Consider the following 19,845-nt stretch of genomic DNA (forward strand, 5'->3'; position numbering starts at 1 on the left):
ACTAACTCCTGCTCAGAGAGCACTCATTGTGTTAATAATAATTTAATATCTTTCTTTAATCATTCATTTTCGCACCTTACCAACATTTGCAAAACTCAGAAATCTGCTTCCTTTTTGATGTAATTCATTATTCATTCCGTTAGTTGAAAATGAAAAGAAACAGCCATCACTTTTTCAAAAGAGGTATTTTTGTGCAAGAACACAATGAACAACTTCGTATTTGTAAGGCGTGAACACAATGGACAATCTCCTTACAAAACTTGGAGGGAAGGGACTTCTGACATGCTTTACAAAGATCCCCATTTCTCCGTGACCACTGAAGCAAATCGAATGGGGTTTTCCACAAGATGTAGATAATAAGTTATAGTTTCACGCCCTGAAAATCGATTTAGATTGATTCGCTATTTTTAAAGCTATCATTGTAGAAAGTTTGACTATAATTTTTCTTGGGACATATGGTAGTTGTGTGCGACTACACTAAACATCTGTGTCCTACTGAAAACGTATGGACATGAGGATGACGAGCCCTGGAGATTGATGATCAAGCTAACCCCAACCACACACACTCATGTCAGTTAAAAAGGCCAAGAGTTATTGTTACAAAAGTAACAAAATGGTAATAAAAAGGAAAGATGATATAACAGAGGTAAATATATTTCTGTCCTACCTTTTTTGGGTGTTGCAGGCATCAAAGTGTAAATTTATTGACATTTACAAAATAAGTTGGGCAGAAAAAATCTCTGACTTTGTACTTTTGTTAGTTCAATTACAGTTCAAATGAATTTATAAAACCACAGATGTTAATCTAATGTGTTTTAGGTCATGCCTACCCTCACTACTGCAGAATATTCCAGAGGGACACTGACCTGTAAATGTGAAGGTGTGGTTATTCTACCGCTGTAAAATACCTTCCTACATTTATAAAAGTGCGATATCCTACTGCTTAAAGGCCCAGTGAGTCTGTAGTGAATATTTAGCCAGGAACAATGAGCAGAAACAGCCACAATCTAAAACTTGAAAGTTTATATAATTGTACACTAGTTAAGTTTGCATTGTGGTGATAAACAAAATAAAAACACTTTAAAATGATGAGTAAACTGTACATAGTTCTTTATAATAAAGCAAGTAGACTCAAATGGTAAATTTCAGTTTTGTCCACAATCATTGCATTATGACTTTTAACCAAATCATACAATCTTACTGAGTTTAAATAAAAAAGAAATCAAAGACCAGAACTTTAACCCAACAACTACAATATTTACAACACGTACACAAGCACTTCATATATGACTTACACTTTACAATTAAACATTATATAAATAATTTTATTGTACAAAGTGCACATTAATCCACTGAGCCTGTTCAAGGCTTGGGTTTAGGACTCTGAGTGTACCTTCTTATCGCTACTGCTCATCCTGTCTTTGACTTCTTTGGCTTTTTGGATGGCCTTCAACACTTCCACTGTGTCCAGTTCCTTTTCAGTTGTCACTTTACCATCCAAACAAACCTAGACACACAAATACAGACAAAGGTTTGGCATAAATGGACATGTTTGATGTTTACCTAGACTTCCAGTCCATTTCTTCCTAGCTCTGCTTTATTCCTCCCACAACAAATATTTGTCATTATCTGATTGATTCCACCTTGTAAATCTACTGGTCCTCATCTGTATCTGATGTTCACTGTAGGACAGAAGCTTATTACAGCTTTTACACTGAAAAGAAAGGCCTGCTTTGGCCCGCAGCCATGCTATCAACAGTATCTCAAGGCTCAATTCTTGGACCAATACTGTTTATCTTATAACTTGGTATGGAAACATTCCATCAGCTTTCATTGTTAAGCTGATGATACCCAATTACATTTATCTATTAACCTTTTCATGCACAAATTATGAGAACCTTAATCAAAATTTTTTCCTGAGTGTTTTTATTCCTCTTTAGGCATGAAAAAAACAATGTGACTGAAAATTTTCTTCTGAAAAATAAATAAAAATAAATAAATTAATAAAATAAAAATAATTGAAAAAATTTTAAAAATACATTAAAAAAAATAATGAAAAAAAAAAAAAATCTTATGAACCTATTTTTCATGAAGTTGCAAAAATGTCCACTCAGCTGGACACCACACGTTTAATTTTTGATGCACAGAAACATGTATTTACTGATAAACTGTGTGAAAACTATAGGGAGGGCTTGTAATTCTGGGGGTTTATGATCAGGAGAGATCTACATAATGTTACCAATTCATGTCAGAAAAGATATGTAGTGTCTTAAACTTTAATAAAGATATGTGTTAAAAAAAAAAAAAAAAAAAACAACGAAAAGAACAACAAAACCCATGAATATACAAGAGAACAGCTGTAGAATAGCTGTCCACTGTAGTGCCCACTATGCATGAAAGGGTTAAACCTGATGAAGCTTAACTACAAGAGTGGAAGAAAGAGATTAAAGATTGGATGACCAACAACTTTCTGCTTATAAACTCAGACAAAACTGAAGTCATTGTGCTTGGCCCAAAAAAATGATGGGGATGCAGTGTCTAGTGAAGCAGTCACCATGGATGGTGTTACCATGGAGACCAAAACCACTATATACGCATTATTTTTGATCAGGATTTATCATTTAACTCACACATTAAACTGATTTGTAGAACTGCCTTTTTTCATCTGCATAATATTGCTAAGATCAAGCATATTTTAACACAGAATGATGCAGAAAAATTATTCCATGCTTTTATTACATCCAGACTAGATTATTGTAATTCATTTTTCTCAGGCTGTCCCAAAAAGTCTTTAAAGACCCTTCAGTTAATCCAGAGAGCTGCTGCCTGTGCACTGACTCGAACCACTATCAGAGACCATATTTCTCCTGTGTTGGCTTCTCTGCACTGGCTTCCTCCTCTCTGCTCCTCCTCCTGTCTGACCTCCTCTCTGTTCTCCCTCTCTGCTCTTCTTCCTTTCTGACCTCCTCTCTGTTCTCCCTCCTGTCTGTCCTCCTCTCTGCTTCTCCTCCTGTTTGACCTCCTCTCTGTTCTCCCTCCTGTCTGTCCTCCTCTCTGCTCCTCCTCCTGTTTGACCTCCTCTCTGTTCTCCCTCCTGTCCGTCCTCCTCTCTGTTCTCCCTCCTGTCCGACCTCCTCTCTGTTCCCCCACCTGTATGTCCTCCTCTCTGCTCCTCCTCCTGTCTGACCTCCTCTCTGCTCCTCTTCCTGTCTGTCCTCCTTTCTTCTCCTCCTCCTGTTTGACCTCCTCTCTGGTCCTCCTCCTTCTGTCTGCCCTCCTCTCTGTTCTCCCTCCTGTCTGACCTCCTCTCTGCTCATCTTACTGTCTGTCCTCCTCTCTGCTCCTCCTCCTGTTTGACCCCCTCTCGCTCCTCCTTCTCTTGTCTGTCCTCCTCGCTGCTCCTCCTCCTGTTTGACCCCCTCTCACTCCTCCTTTTCTTGTCTGTCCTCCTCGCTGCTCCTTCTCTTGTTTGACCCCCTCTCACTCCTCCTTCTTTTGTCTGTCCTCCTCTCTGCTACTCCTCCTGTTGGACCTCCTCTCTGCTCCTCCTCCTCCTGTCTGACCCCCTCTCTGTTCCCCCACCTGTATGTCCTCCTCTCCGCTCCTCCTTCTGTCTGACCTCCTCTCTGTTCTCCCTCCTGTCTGACCTCCTCTCTGCTCCTCTTCCTGTCTGTTCTCCTCTCTTCTCCTCCTCCTGTTTGACCTCCTCTCTGCTCCTCCTCCTCCTGTCTGTACTCCTCTCTGCTCCTCCTCCTGTCTGACCTCCTTTCTGGTCCTCCTCCTCCTGTCTGCACTCCTCTCTGTTATCCCTCCTGTCTGTCCTCCTCTCTGCTCCTCCTTCTGTTCTCTGATCTTCTCTCTCCTCTTGCAGTATTAATGCAGTAGTTTTGCAGTATTAATGCTGTAGTAATGCAGTACTAACATAGTAGTAATGCAGTAGTTTTTGCAGTATTAATGCAGCATTAATGCAGTAGTAACACAGTAGTTTTGCAGTAGTAATGCAGTAATAATGCAGTACTAACATAGTAGCAATGCAGTAGTTTTATAGTATTAACAGTTTTTCAGTAGTAATGCAATATTAACACAGTAGTAATCCAGTAGTTTTGGCATAGTAACGCAGTATTAACACAGTAGTTTTGTAGTAGTAATGCAATATTAACACAGTAGTAACTAAATAGTTGCGCAGTATTAACGCAGTATTAACGTAGTAGGTGTGCTGTTTTGCATTGTACCTCTGCTGCTCGGTCTCCAAACTGGGCCAGGACCTTGGTTCTGTAGTCTGGGATGATGCACATTGGGTTACTGGACAGGTTGAGTTTCTCCAAACAGGGAAGAGAACCAATATTCCTGATTTCCACCAACTGAAAACACACAAAAACGTGTTAATATTAATATTTAAATTCTCTAACAAATGGTGTCATCTGCTGTTTTTTGGGTTAACCAGCGCTGGTCCCAGCTGACACCGGGTGGAGGCAGGGTCAATACAGGTCACTAGAAGTCATTACAGGTCATTAGAGGTCATTAAAGGGTTGATATTAGGGCTGCGTGATTAATCGATCATAAATTGAAATCTGATTTTTTTTTTTTTAATTAGGATGATTTTTAAAAAAGGGAAATCGTCAAATTGATTTCATTTCTCTCGTGTCTCTGGGCCATGAATCTCCAAGCCAGATGCCTATGGGTCGCACGCCTCCAGGCTACCATAGGCTCCTCCTCCTAACTGAGGAGTAATGACCACAGACCTTAAATCTGTGATGGGCCCGCAGTAGTGATACCCACAGTAGTGATACCAATGTAAGCCCTGGTCCACGCACAGATCCCCCAATTCAAATATAAGTGCATGGGGATCCCTCATCTTACGTTGTCCATGCACGGATCTCTACCATACTGTCTTCTTCCGATCCGGATCCGTGTCGTGGGGGCAGCAGCCTCAGCAGAGGAGCCCTGACAGCCCCCTCCCCAGCCCCATCCAACAGCTTCGGGGGAATCCCAAGGGGATCCCTCATATCATGTGGTTCACGCATGCGCGCATGATTGATGCCTGTCACTAACTTCTCTGGGCCCATCACAGAATTTTCAGTGATTCCATGATAGAATCACAGATTTGAGGTGAGGAGCAGTGCCTTCCATTGCAGGCTGCTCACAAAAATGACATGCCAACTTCCATTGTCTTTTGTAGTTTTACCCAAAAATCAAAATCAAAAATCAAGTTTTTAGAGGAAAAACTTGGGATTTTATTTTTGGCCAAAATCATGCAGCCCTAGTTGACATACATGAACAACCATACACTCTCTACACTTAATGTAGAACAACTGATTAATAATTAGTTAAAGATGCCATGCAGACACAGGGATAACGTGCAAATTCCACAACGTCAGTGAGTTTGAACCAGTGGTGGCTGCTCGTCTTTCAGACAGGGGAAGCTCATTGTCGGCTTACATTAAAAAAAAAAAGTCAAGTTATTTAAACGTAAATTCAGCCTTCCGTTCCTTTTTAAGAAAACAGTTGTACGTATCGTACCAAGTAAACAAGAAAACATTGAAATTATGTTAAATTGAAACAAGGAAGTACAGTGAGTGTGTTTTATTTCCAGTGCAGTAAATGAACAGTTAATTTGGTAGTGGTTTCTCTCTCTGATTTCCCAGCAGAATGCGCGACGGTATTAAACTGAATTCTGTAAAGTGAAGGAGTAGATCTCAAACTAGCTGTCAATCAAACGGGATTCAGCCTTTTGACCGATCCTCCAATCAGCATGTGTAATACTGGCATCCAGCCCGGCCAAGCTCCACCCACAGCTCCATTCACCCCCAGAGACGCCCAGCGTCTGGGGGCAGGATAACATCATGGCATTTATCCAATTACCGTCCAGTTTTGAGGCAATGAAAAAAACTGTTCCATGCAGTCCCATAGAAGCCCATTGACACCGGGCGTCTACGGGCAAATCCATTGACCATAGATCGTATGACAAAACAGCGCAATGGGAATGTATGAGAAGTGAACAACATCAAGTCCACTGATTTGTGATAAAACTAATTCTGAACGAACTCGTCCTTGAGATGAACGTGTTCTCACACATTTGTAGTCAATGAAATGTCAACACAACCGTACATATTTAACCATTTAATTTTCGTAATTTTAGGGGAAGCCGGGCTTCACTTGCAGTCTATGAGAAATCGCCACTGGTTTGTATGGAAGCAAATCTGTGTCATCAGAGATTGAAAGGTTGAATTTTGCAATAATTTAGGTTGAAAGGTTGTGTTTTGCAATAATTTATGTTGAAAGGTTGTATTTTGCAATAATTTAGGTTGAAAGGTTGAATTTTGCAGTGCTTTAGGTTGAAAGGTTGAATTTTGCAATAATTTAGGTGGAAAGGTTGTATTTTGCAATAATTTAGGTTGAAAGGTTGAATTTTGCAGTACTTTAGGTTGAAAGGTTGTATTTTGCAATAATTTAGGTTGAAAGGTTGAATTTTGCAGTACTTTAGGTTGAAAGGTTGTATTTTGAAATAATTTAGGTTGAAAGGTTGTATTTTGCAATGTTTTTTGTTTTTTTTTTTTGAATGGTTGTATTTTTACACATAGTTTCATATTCTGAAGTCAATTATTCAAAAAAAAATTTTTAATTCAATATTCTTAATTATAATGTATTTCAAATTCAATCTAAAAAAATTCAACCTAAAAAAATTCGATATAACATCTTGACCAGGCAAAACCAATGGAGTATGGAGCCACTCGATCTAACTTTCACCCAATCATACGTCGCGCTGAAGATCACGTGATGCTCACTTAGCAGCACAGGACGGGACTCCTGTGAACAACCATGCTCTTGTTTCGCCGCCGTGCACATTCTTGGACCTACTCCTGGTTGCGCTGCTTCTTCATGATGGGGAACAGCAAGACGGGGTCTGGTACTGGAGACGCTCTCCCAGAAGCAACTGCTGCTCTTGTGTTTACAGTCCTATCTTGCAATCCACAGGCGGAAGACACACATATTCACTCTGTGGCATGTGTCATAAACATACCTATGTGGGTTTCTATTGGACATACGTAGAAACACAATGGAAGAATAGTCTGTAAACAGAGAATTAGTGAGGTCAGCAGAGCGGAATTGTTATTCAAGTTTATGTGAGGCATAAGAAAACACAGACAAAATTAACTTTATGCATTTTAAATGGGTTTATTCACACTGAAGTCAAAAATAACTAGGCTCAAATACAAAATGCTTTCAAAACTTTACAAAAGGGAAGAAAAATCCAGGTGCAGTGGACGGAGGAGGAGCCGACACGGCACCGGCACTGCGAACCGGCATTCGGTTCGAATAAAATATAAAGAGAGCTGGATAAGACCGGACCTGGACCAGCTTCTAAACAAACTAAAGAAGTTAAAGATGGACTACAGGGACCAGAAAAGACGGCAGGAAAAAAACCCATTTGGAGCTGCTGGACTGGATTTTAGGGGACCAGTGAACCAGACTACAGGTGCACTGAACTGGGACACAGCAGACACGGACTGGAGGCTTTCGGTTGTGGGCGAGTCTGTAGTTCAAACAGCGGTAGACGATACTGGTAAGTTTTGTTTTTAAAACACATGGCTAATGGCTCACAAAAGTCGACTTTAGAGATGAAAGTGAAGTACAAACGTTATGGATGTTAAAGCGCTAGCTAGTGGTATGCTAACAACAAGCTAATAGTAACATTTCCGTGTTGTCTCCAACGCTGTTTGTCGGTGGTTTCATAAAAGTCAGAATTGAACCGAGTAGTTAACTGAACCCAGTTCCAGTAGACAGGGTTATTGTCCACACTGGGGAGAACATGTCCGATTAAACCATGGGTTCTTGTTGTGTTCTTTACAGTTGTTGTCCATGGACGAGGAGGCAGATTCACAGCAACAGCACCTGGATTTTTTTTCCCTTTTGTAAAGTTTTGAAAGCATTTTGTATTTGAGCCTAGTTATTTTTTACTTCAGTGGGAATAAACCCATTTGAAATGCATAAAGTTCATTCTGTCTGTGTTTTCTTATGCCTCACATAAACTTGAATAACAATACCGCTCTGCTGACCTCACTAATTCTCTGTTTACAGACTATTCTTCCATTGCGTTTCTACATATGTCCAATAGAAACCCACATATTTATGTTTATGACATATGCCACAGAGTGAATATTTGTGTCTTTCGCCTGTGGATTGCAAGATAGGACTGTAAACACAAGAGCAGCAGTTGCTTCTGGGAGAGTGTCTCCAGTACCAGACCCCGTCTTGCTGTTCCCCATCATGAAGAAGCAGCGCAACCGGGAGTAGGTCCAGGAATGTGCACGGCGGCAAAACAAGAGCATGGTTTTTCACAGGAGTCCTGTGCTGCTAAGTGAGCATCACGTGATCTTCAGCGCGACGTATGATTGGGTGAAAGTTAGATCGAGTGGCTCCATACTCCATTGGTTTTGCCTGGTCGAGATGTTACATCGAATTTTTTAGGTTGAATTTTTTTAGATTGAATTTGAAATACATTATAATTAAGAATATTGAATTATTATTTTTTTTTGAATAATTGAATTCAGAATATGAAACTATGTGTAAAAATACAACCATTCGGAAAAAAAAAAAAAAAAACATTGCAAAATACAACCTTTCAACCTAAATTATTCCAAAATACAACCTTTCAACCTAAAGTACTGCAAAATTCAACCTTTCAACCTAAATTATTGCAAAATTCAACCTTTCAACCTAAATTATTGCAAAATACAACCTTTCAACCTAAAGTACTGCAAATTTCAACCTAAAGTACTGCAAAATACAACCTTTCAACCTAAATTATTGCAAAATTCAACCTTTCAACCTAAATTATTGCAAAATACAACCTTTCAACCTAAAGTACTGCAAAATTCAACCTTTCAACCTAAATTATTGCAAAATACAACCTTTCAATCTCTGATGACACAGATTTGCTTCCATAGTTTGAACCCAGGACCTTCTCGTTGTGATTCAAAGGCCACATCCACCCCCAAATCAAACACAACAAACATAAAATGTCAAATACACTCATAAACATAGAAATACTGTTGAATAAACATAATGAAAAAAAGTAAAACACAAAGCTATAAAATACAAGGATGATGTCTATAACTGAATGTCCTGTTTCCATGGATACACCATTTTGAAGGAGCAGGTGGGCCGTGCTGAGGACGGGAACCCAGTGTTCATCACCTGTGTGAGGTGCTTTGGACCCACCTGTGTGAGGTGGTTTCATCACCCGTGTGAGGTGGTTTGGACCCAGTATTCATCACCTGTGTGAGGTGCTTTGGACCCACCTGTGTGAGGTGGTTTCATCACCTGTGTGAGGTGGTTTGGACCAAGTGTTCATCACCTGTGTGAGGTGGTTTTATCACCTGTGTGGGATGGTTTGGACCCATCTATGTGAGGTGGTTTGAACCCAGTATTCATCAACTGTGTGAGGTGGTTTGGACCTAGTATTCATCAGCTGTGTGAGTTGGTTTGGACCCAGTATTCATCAGTTGTGTGAGGTGCTTTGGACCCACCTGTGTGAGCTGGTTGTGGCTCAGGTCCAGGTTGACCAGAGAGTAGAGCTTGGTGAGGCCGCTCAGACTGTCCAGCTGGTTCCCCGCCAGGCTCATAGTTTTAATGTTTCCCAGGCAAGTGTGAGCAGCTTCCAGCGTCCACAGATTGTTATAAGACAAATCCACATTGACCAGGTTGTACAGGTGCTGCAACAGCACAACAGTACATTCAGTATCACTGGACAATGAATAACACAACACTCACTTGGCTGTTTCACACAGTGCCGTCATCTGTGGGTCAGTTCAACACCCAATGGTTGAATCTGCATTTGGTATCAAACTCAGATTCAACCACTGGAATTGACTCCAGACCTTGGATCCAGTTGATTTGATGTAGAATACTGAGGAACCAGACCAGACCTGGACGTGGTCAGTGTCCGAATGCTTTTCAGTCTCTGATTAAAACTACAGTCCACACTATAATCACATATTAACTGAGCCATTTCTAATGCACTGTGGTAGTGCAGAAATAAATGGACAGAACTGATCTGACTGCCCTCATACTTATGGGTCTGGCAGTCTCATGCCATCATGAAAAACTGAACATACATCAAATAAGCAGATTTTACAGGCCAGAGGCAAATATTTCAGATACAGAATCTCTGAGCTCATCTCAGACCACTAAAATTACAAAAGGCTAACAAATAACTAGACGTGCACATTTCCTAAAGTAAATGTAGTCCCTTGTCCTTGCCTACTGCATATGCAGTATATGGATGAAAGTTATGTTGTTCTACATTGCATATGTATGTACAAGTTATTTATCACAAAAAAAAAAATGTTACAACTGTGCAACAGCAAAATAGGAAAGAGAAAAAAAATAAGGATCAGCTGAATTACTGACACTGTCTTTCAAAATTTACATAATCACATAAGATTAACAGCAGAATTTGTAATTTGCATGAACAATTTTGAAAAGGTTAATGTAATGACACTGAAAGATGTGAACTCACATAATGACTTAATACTTGATGGACTGTTCAATAGTCACATCTAGAATGAAAGAGGGTTCCTATCTCTTGTCCACCCCACTACCATGTGCTCAGTCCTTGTGGAATTTTCACCAGGTGTTGCACTGCTCAAACATCCAGACACCATCATCCATAACATGTATTAAAATATGTGAAGAATGAGTGAGAACTGAGGAAGTAGTCGTGGGAAAAATGGACTTTACAGCCTCCTTATGGAGGAAACATGGATGTCTAGGTTAAAGTCCCTAAAGAACCACCTCTCAAACAAAATGCTGTCAATCCATAACTGTAGATCCTATCTCAAAAATTCTGGCAGGTGAGACTTGTGGTGAGTCTTGTGAATGTATCGATGTATAATATCTGGAAAAAAAACTCAAAACTGAATAAGCAGTGATTGTGGGAACTTGGAGTTTGTCAACCACGTTAGTGACAGAAATTTAAAATGGGAGTGAATGACAGAAAAATTGTCACTCTTTACACTTAGATCCCTGTAGATCAAAAATCAAACTTTTTAAGATTAACATGTAAATATTCTGAAAGAAAAGAGTTTTTCCAACAATTAGATGTATAATTTGTTGCTGAAATCCCATACATGTGAGAGAGTTTCCAAAAAATTTGTCTAATTTTGAGAGGTAGAGTGGAGAGCGTAGAGAGTGTTTCAACCAATCAACTGTCAGCATTCCATTCCCTGTGTGTGTGTGTGTGTGTGTGTGTGTGTGTGTGCGCATGCGTGTGTGTGTGTGTGTGCGCGTGCGTGTGTGTGTGTGTGTGTGTGTGTGTGTGTGTGTGTATTTGTGAATTGGAGCATTAAGACAAGTCATAGCACACCTTTCAAGAACATTTTTGCAATAATACGTTTGGGTCTATTTCCAACGCTTTTTTTTTTTTCTCCAAGTTTCACCTTGCATTGCATGCAAGCACAGAGTAATTATGCATTTTCTGTACAGTGAAACTACAAAACTATCAAACACTTCAGCTTTAATCTATCATATTGTGCTGACTTGTGTAAGAAGAAATTTACAATATCTTCAACTTGGAATTACAAACTTTAAAAGTTTTCCTGATTTAAAGGATGTAGTATTTATTTGACATGACCTGGGGTTCAATCCGAACATAAAATCATCAAACTGGCTATTGTTATTATTACCCTTAAAAGTTAAAAATAAGTTTATATCAGTATTACTCTGTTAATCTGACAGCTCATAACATACAGCAGTAACTCCAACTTTAACTGAAATGCATTTTAAACAACGGCACCAAAGCACAAGGATGAAAAGAGATGAGTTGATGCAAGGACTTGAGGAGGTTGGAGTTGTGAAAGGATAGGATGGGATGGTGTCTGAAACAAAGAGTAACAGGATAAAGACCACAGTGACTGAAACAACAGCATAGATACGTGGAGTACCTGAAGGTTTTCCACTGAAGACAGCTGGTTATGACTCAGATCCAGAAACTCCACCTTAGGAATCAGTTTCTACGGCAACAAAAAATACACATCAGTAAACAAACACTGTCAGTGTGCCTTATCTGTATTTCAAAGAAATAAAGCTTCACTATTAGGGAACTACTGGAAAACATATTCACAATGAATGATACAATGAATATTGAATTGTTGAGCACAAAAAAGTGTGCAGAGTAAACAGTAGTTATGATATCAAAATTCACTATGAAATCAATGAATCTGTTTCCATCCACACTAAAGGGTGCTTTCACACTGCGTACCTGAGTCTGTATCCGAGTACATTTGACCCCAAAGTCTACTTAATTTTATCAGTGTGAATGCAAACGTTCTGTGCTTGAGTACTGTACCCAAATCCAGCTGAGAAGGTAGACCTGGATACGGACTGCGTGGACTCCAGTGCAGTACATTATAGGGTGAAAGCGATCTGTGCCTGAGAACAGACATGACCTAATCACCACTCCAACAACAGAAGTAACTTAATCACCATAAGACCATAGACGGCGCTCCTCTTGTCTCCTGAAAAGCCTTGGATCCGCACAATACGGGCTCGCCTTATTGACCAAACCACTTGGTGATATATCAGGGACAACGAAGGTCGCTCTTCTTCACTTTGCTTCAAACAGGCTAACAGATAGAAAAGTATTGCCTGTTTAAACAAATGAACAGAACAGTCGCTCAGTTGATGACATAAGGGTTTGTCTTCTTCTGACTTCCACGTTTGTTGGATAGCGACAGAATTTGTTCCACACCGCCACCTACTGTTTCAGCCCTGTAATACCCACTAGTACTCGGGCATGGGCCATGGTACTTGCTTGTGAACACAACATCTGCGTGATCCTGCAGAAGACAAACCCTTACATCATCAACTGAATGACTGTTCTGTTTATCTGTGAACAATGGCGACAATACTTTTCTATCTGTTAGCCTGTTTGAGGCGAAATGAAGAAGAGCAACCTTTGTTGTCCCTGATAGATCACTAAGTGGTTTGGTCGATAAGGTGAGCCCGTGCCACACGGATCTGAGGCTTTTACAGGCGACAACAGGAGTGCCATCTATGATCTCGTGGTGATTAGGTCACGTCTGTTCTCGGGCACAGATCACATTCACACTGCAACGTACTGTACTAGAGTCCACACAGTCCGTACCCAGGACTACTTTCTCAGCTGGACTCGGGTATGGTACTTGAGCACGGAACATTTGCATTCACACTTTTAAAATTAAGCGGACTTTAGGGGCATTTTCACACTGCGTACCCAAGTTTGTACCGTACTTGGATATGTTCACACCTTTCCAGCAGATGTATTCACAAGCATGTACCGTGGCCTGTGTCTGAGTACAAGTGGGTGTTACAGGGTCGAAACAGTAGGTGGCAGTGTGGAAGGAATTCTGTCGCTATCCAACAAATGCGGAAGTCAGAAGAAGTCAAACCCTTATGTCATTAACTGAGCAACTGTTCTGTTCATTTGTCTACAATGGCAGCAATACTTTTCTATCCGTTAAACTATCTGAGGCAAAGTGAAGAAGAGCGACCTTTGTTGTCCCTGATTTATCACTGAGTGGTTTGGTAAGTAAAGTGAGCCCATGCCGCGTGGATCAGAGGCTTTTTCAGGAAACAACAAGAGCACTGTCTATGGTCTCGTGAGGATTAAGTCATTTCCATTGTCAGAGTGGTGATTAGGTCACTTCTGGTCTCGGGCACAGATCGCTTTCACATGGCAATGTAACGTACTGGAGTTCAAATTGACTATCAATATTTATCATATTCAAGACAGATACACAAAGTGTAAACTTGTCTAACACTACCTCTCTTCAAATAAAATACAAAGGGCTGCTTGATCTGGTCAGCACAAATTAAGTACACTGGCTCTTGTAGCATCAACAAATCAAGGTTTTCAAACGTCACATATTTGAAATAAAAGAAAAGTGCAATAAGTGTAAACATTCACACTATCAATAAAACAATGCGCATCTGATCAGTATATAGTTTCTAGTCGGGGTGTAACAGTACAGAAAAATTTTCGTTCAGTACGTTTTCGGTACAGGGCTCTGCGGTTCAATACATTTTTGATCCGTTTTCGGTACAGTGAAGGAGACCAATGATATGGGGGTGCGCTCTGTAACTACCAAAAACCGAAAGTGAAACTTAACACACTTCGAACGTCCAACCTGGCTTCTGTGCCTCTGTTATACTCTCTGTTGTCATGTTAGGCCCCCCCCCCACTGGCACTCCAGCTTCAGAATAAAGTGTGTTTTTTGCAGCAGCAGCAGCAGCAGCAGCGCTGAGAATTCAGCTGTGGAATGTATATAGGGGAAACCCTGCACATTGGTTCTGCTTGCATCCACCCTACTCATGCTGTGTGCATTCCACTTCAAGGTTCGTGTGGAAACTTTAGGCGAGTGTGTGTGTTCTTCACATGGGCTACATGTATTCGTTCGATACACCTCTGTATTGTATTGAAGGCCCAAAACACAATGGTTCGGTACAAACGAATGCACCGTTACACCCCGTGTTTCTAGTATAAAATATTTCCACACAGCAGACATGTTGTGATCAAAAGTTGGTTAGTCATAGTGTTGCTCAATATTTGCCTGCTAGCTGGCTGCCAAACTGTGGAATGAATGTCCTAAACAGAGGCGTGCCTCATTGAGACACGCCTCCCCTCAGGAATTCCATTCCACATTTTGCAGCCAGCTAGCAGAGCACCTGACAGGGAATCACTTGTGGTGTCATTTCAGCAGACAACATTAAAGCACAGACATGGCTCACAGATCAGAAATCTCCAATCCGTGAATTACGTTGGGATCGGAACCCGATACCGATACTGGATCAGATCAGCCCCATCCCCAGTTTAAATAGTAAAATGGTAAATGGACTGAACTTACATAGAGCATTTTTCTACACCTTCAGGGTGCCCAAAGCACTTTACAATTCCTCACATTCACACATACACTCACACACCAGCAGGCAGCTGCTGCCATGCAAGGCACTGCCTGGCCCTACTGGGAGCAATTTAGGGTTCAGTGTCTTGCCCAAGGACACTTTGACACGTGGACAGTCGGAGCCAGGATTCGAACCGCCGACCCTTTGGTCATTGGACCAAAGCTGTGGCTCTACCAACTGAGCCACAGCTGCCCAATTTAAGACTGAATTGTTTATTTCAGAACAGTGTGTCTCACCACTGAGCTGTCAATGCAGCTGATGTTATTGTGGCTCATGTCCAGAGTGGTCAGTTTCCTCCAAACAGGGATGACAGCGGTGACGGGACAGCCAGACTCAGCGCCCTCAGCCTCCCACTGAGAGAACTCCCTGGACTCTGGGACCAGGATCGACTGAGGGGGGGGGGGGGGTTGGGGGTTGGGGCAGGGGGGAAAGGGTAACTGTGAGTAACCTCCAATAGCCCATGGACTGTACACATGCGTTTGTGTGGTGAGTGGTACCATCATGGTGTCAGTGGAGCCATGAATACTCAGAGTCTCCACAGTCGGCCTCAAAGACGACAGACCTCCGATGTGGTTGGACCAACACTCTCTGATCTGTCACAAAACACACACACAAACATACATACAACAATGTCAGACTGTCACACAACCATCATTTTGGTCATTTTTAGTAAGAATACTGACCTTATAATTAACAGTATGTGGCTATGTGATGGTTTGGTTGACTAAAAAACAGTCCTGTTGATTAACTGGAGTCATTTCTAAGAGAACACCAGAGTCTGAAATATGTAGGTTTTCACCTGATAGCTGCATCTTTTTGAAGTTATTTACTGCAAAATTAATGTCAGATGACCAACAAATGATTATATTGCTATTTTTGATTTAGTATTTATTTTGTACATTTAGATTTGATGTTTCCCCTTGTAAGATCTAAAAAGTCCAAATACACTTGTGTTTTTACTCAGTGCTACATCACTTCAATGATCTAAATGACATCCATTCAGGTTCATATATATTTGGACAGTGACACAAATGTTGAAATTTAGCCTCTTTCACCACCACAGTGGACTTGGAATGAAGAAATCAATTTGTAATTGAAGGGTGGACTTAAGTTTAGAGTTTTAATTGAGGGGGTTTAACAAAAATCTTGCTCTGAACACTTAATTCCAAACATTTTAAACATGGTCATTCCTCCATTCTGTCAGTTTGACAGCAGAGAAGATAGATCTATATACCATACTTTCCGGGCTATAAGGCGCACCGGAATATAAGCCGCACCTGACTATAAGCCGCAGCTGACTTTAACTCGCACCTGACTATAAGCCGCAGGTATCCACGTTGTGACATGAGATATTTACACAGAAAGATGGTAAACAGAAAGATTATTTAAGTATTTATTTCCATACCTTACCTGCTTTTTTCCAAACAGTGCCTGTAACACGGCAGCAAAACGGCAGGAACACGGCTGGTTAAAAAACCCAGAAAAGTCATTGATCGCTATCTTCATCTTCCTTCTGCTCATTAAACCACTGCAGTCATCTTCTTCAGTGTCGGAGTTGAACAGCCTCAAATTCTCCGTCACACTCCTTCTCAGTCTCTCCTCTGTTTTGCTCAATGGCACTTCCGTGCAGCAGCTCTATTTCCTTCTTAGACAGACGCATCAATTGCTTTTAACTTAATTAATATATAATATGCATATTAATATAATATGCAAAATATGCATTTCTTTGTGTGTTTTCCATGATGAGGGTTTATGCATGACATGCAAAATGATTGTTAAAAGTTAAGATTAAAACTTCTCTTTGCATCACCTCCTCCACCTGTCTCTCACTTTTGCGCTTCCTGCTAGAGCGCCCCCTGGTGGCCGTTAGCCTGTATAAATCTATACTCAAGCTGCATCGCTGTATAAGCCACGAGGTTGAAAACGAGAAAAAAGTAGCAGCTTATAGTCCGGAAAGTACGGCACTTCAGAATTCATCCTGTTACTACTATAGCACCACATCATAAGTAAACAGCAGTGACCCGGTTCCACAGTGTCATTCATGACCACTGTCCACCTGGTCTGATCTGGATTAGGAGCTGATCCTGTCCTCCTCCATACTGTCCTCTTACTTTTAGAAGTTAATCTAGGTTTCATCTGTTCGGAGAATTTTTTTTTCCAGAACTGATCATCCTTTGCAGGTGTTTAGTTTCCCATTCTAACCTTGACCCTTCCTGTTGTTGACCTTCTGTATTTACCTTCATGGAGGCGACTCCAGGTTGGACACTTGAATAATGACTACCTCCTTAATTGTGTTCTTGACTTTGATTGTTGTTGTCAAAGGGTTTTTCTTCACTAACAAAATAATTCTGCCGTCATCCACTTTAGTTTTCTCCCATGGTCTTCCACACCTTGTTGATTTGGTCACTTCTTAAGTTTTCACAATCTCTGTGATTTTTTTTGCAGCCAAATGGCGACCTTCTTCACTTGCACTACGCTTTCTTGGACGTCAAAAAAAATCCCAGTGAACATCTTGCAAATGCACATTATGACACAGAATAACTATAAAACAGGCCACATGTGGTTATGAAGCTGTTTGTTAGTCTGTTATCCAATTAGTTTTGGGTCTGGAGGGACTTTGTTTAAAATGGTTGTAATTCCTAAACAATTAATGTGTTGTTTTAGTCAAAACCCTTTCATTAAAGCTGAAAGTCTGGTTTGCTTTCATTTCAAATCCACTGTGGTGGTGCACACAGGACATCCAACAGATATGGAAATCAGATGTTTTTTAAAAATTTATTCTGTTTTGTAAAAGTAAATTAAACCATTTTATTAAAGCAGTTTATGACTTTCATCACTAATTTTTCTTCAAATTTCTAGAACCCAAGTGATAGCCTAATTATCACTAATCCATTAGTCTTTCCATGTTTACGCACCTAAATCACTTTCCTCACGGTGAACAATTTAGAGGATGACTCCATCACAAGCAGTCTCTTTGTTTACATACCAAACTGAAAAGTCACTCAGGCCTTTTTAGAAATTTTGTCGCCAAGTGCATTGTGGGAATGGGAATTCCACCCAGCCACAGCAGAAACAAACATGGAGACAACAAGCAATGAAACCGTGTCCGCTACTGCTACAGGGTCAGAAGAAATGAAAGGAATCACTGTAAGTCAAATGTCATCTTATAATACGGGGTATGTGATCATGAAAAACAATACTTAGACATCAGTTTCATGGCATTTTCGGAATATGTCATTGTATAGGATTATCACACACGCCTCACAAGCATACAGGGTATGGGCGGGCACTCACCGCTCACTCGCTCCTTACAGTATGTGTACGATAAGCTTATACAATGACATACACGTACTGTTGTCATTGCTTGTTGTCTCCGTGTTTGTTGCTGCTGTGGCTGGGTGGAATTCCCATTCCCACAATGCACTTCACAACAAAATTTCTGAAAAGGCCTGAGTGACTTTTCAGTTTGGTATGTAAACAAAGAGACTGCTTGTGATGGAGTCATCTTCAAAGTTGTTCACTGTGAGGGAAGTGATTTAGGTGCATAAGCATGGAAAGACCAATAGATTAGTGATAATTAGGCTGCAACTTGGGTTTTATAAATTTGAAGAAAAAGTTGTGATGAAAGCCATATGCCGCTTTAAGGTCTAAGGTCTAAGGTCATAAACCATACTTCAGGCTTTGTTCAGATAAACTTCCCACTTGCCAAAAAGATCAAAAGTTTAAGGCACTCAGGGAAGCAGCAACTTCAACCTTTTTATTTCCAATGTGTGTATGGAGACTTCATGTTTCTGTAAATTGTTTTTGTGGAACCTAGATATGCAGCAGCAGCCTCTACACTGCCTGTTAAACAGTCACCTCTATCTGCAGCAGTGACTTGAAGACAGACAGGTCAAAGGGGAGGCTATTCTCCTGGATGTTACTGGTTCCTACTGGACCTCTGGTACCAGAAATCTGAACAAGACAAACAGAAAGATCCAGAAAGAAGATCAGTCACTGCAGTTCTTGAAAGTTCCACCTAAAACTAATGGGCATCAAGTGGGTTGAACAAAATGGTTTGACACCTTGAGGTACCGCAGTCTGCAAGTGAAATCCAGGATGTGTCCCAGGTCGGTCTTGGCGTCTCCGTTACAACAAGTGGGTTTGGCCAGACGAAGCTGCTGGGAGACGGAGTAAAGCTGCAGAGGAGACAGGGAAAACACCTGACCAGCCTGGAGCAGCTGCTCACCTACAGAAAAGAAACAACAAAATAGGATTCACCAGTCAATGCCAGTGAATGAGGAGACAGAGGGAAGGAAGGAAAGAAGGAAGGATGGATGGATGGATGGATGGAGAGATGATGGATGGATAATGGATGATGGATGGATGGATAACAGCTAATGATAATAGATAATGGTCAACCATTAGAACTCATTTAAATAATGACAGTGGAACAGAAAAGTACAACAGATACAAAGGTCAGAGGTCAAGCTAGAAGCTAACCTTTGTGGAACAGTTCCTCTGCCAGTGCAGCTGTGATGCCATTGATCTCCTGAAAAAGAAACAGAATAACTTAAATCACTTTCAACCTACAGTTTTACTTAGTTATTGTCTATCTTTGCTGATTCAACATAAAACTAACAAACCTACATCTATGCACACACGCTGCAGTAGCATTGGACTATGTGGACAAACATGTTATCATGACAACAGAAATTCACATTAATCAACATTAATAACTGCAATAGATGTAAAGTCATTTCTCAACATTTTAAAACTCATTAGAGATTTTTAAGGTCAGGTTGTAGCCGCTTGGGAGCCAATGACGACAGGATCTGCGCTGACCCATCTGTGTCCTGCCCTGACCTGTGTCCCGACCCCCTCCCCCACCTGTCTGGATGGCCGTCCTCGGCCTCACCACTG

At 40.8% G+C, this 19,845-nt stretch overlaps 1 protein-coding gene across 2 annotated transcripts in view; it reads right to left on the bottom strand.

The window, feature by feature from the left end:
• nisch (nischarin) overlaps positions 1–19,845 on the bottom strand; it is a 189,772-nt gene that overhangs the window by 126,922 nt on the left and 43,005 nt on the right. For both annotated transcript variants that reach the window (XM_030133491.1, XM_030133490.1), the window contains exons 4-12: positions 19,426–19,474; positions 19,008–19,171; positions 18,802–18,897; positions 15,441–15,536; positions 15,180–15,332; positions 11,946–12,014; positions 9,531–9,716; positions 4,233–4,361; positions 1,394–1,507 (exon numbers count right to left, since the gene is read on the bottom strand). In XM_030133491.1, coding sequence (XP_029989351.1) covers positions 1,394–1,507; positions 4,233–4,361; positions 9,531–9,716; positions 11,946–12,014; positions 15,180–15,332; positions 15,441–15,536; positions 18,802–18,897; positions 19,008–19,171; positions 19,426–19,474 — 1,056 coding nt within the window. The remainder of the gene's footprint in view (positions 1–1,393; positions 1,508–4,232; positions 4,362–9,530; positions 9,717–11,945; positions 12,015–15,179; positions 15,333–15,440; positions 15,537–18,801; positions 18,898–19,007; positions 19,172–19,425; positions 19,475–19,845) is intronic.

Source organism: Sphaeramia orbicularis, chromosome 5 (assembly GCF_902148855.1).
Source record: "Sphaeramia orbicularis chromosome 5, fSphaOr1.1, whole genome shotgun sequence".
Lineage (NCBI taxonomy): Eukaryota > Metazoa > Chordata > Actinopteri > Kurtiformes > Apogonidae > Sphaeramia > Sphaeramia orbicularis.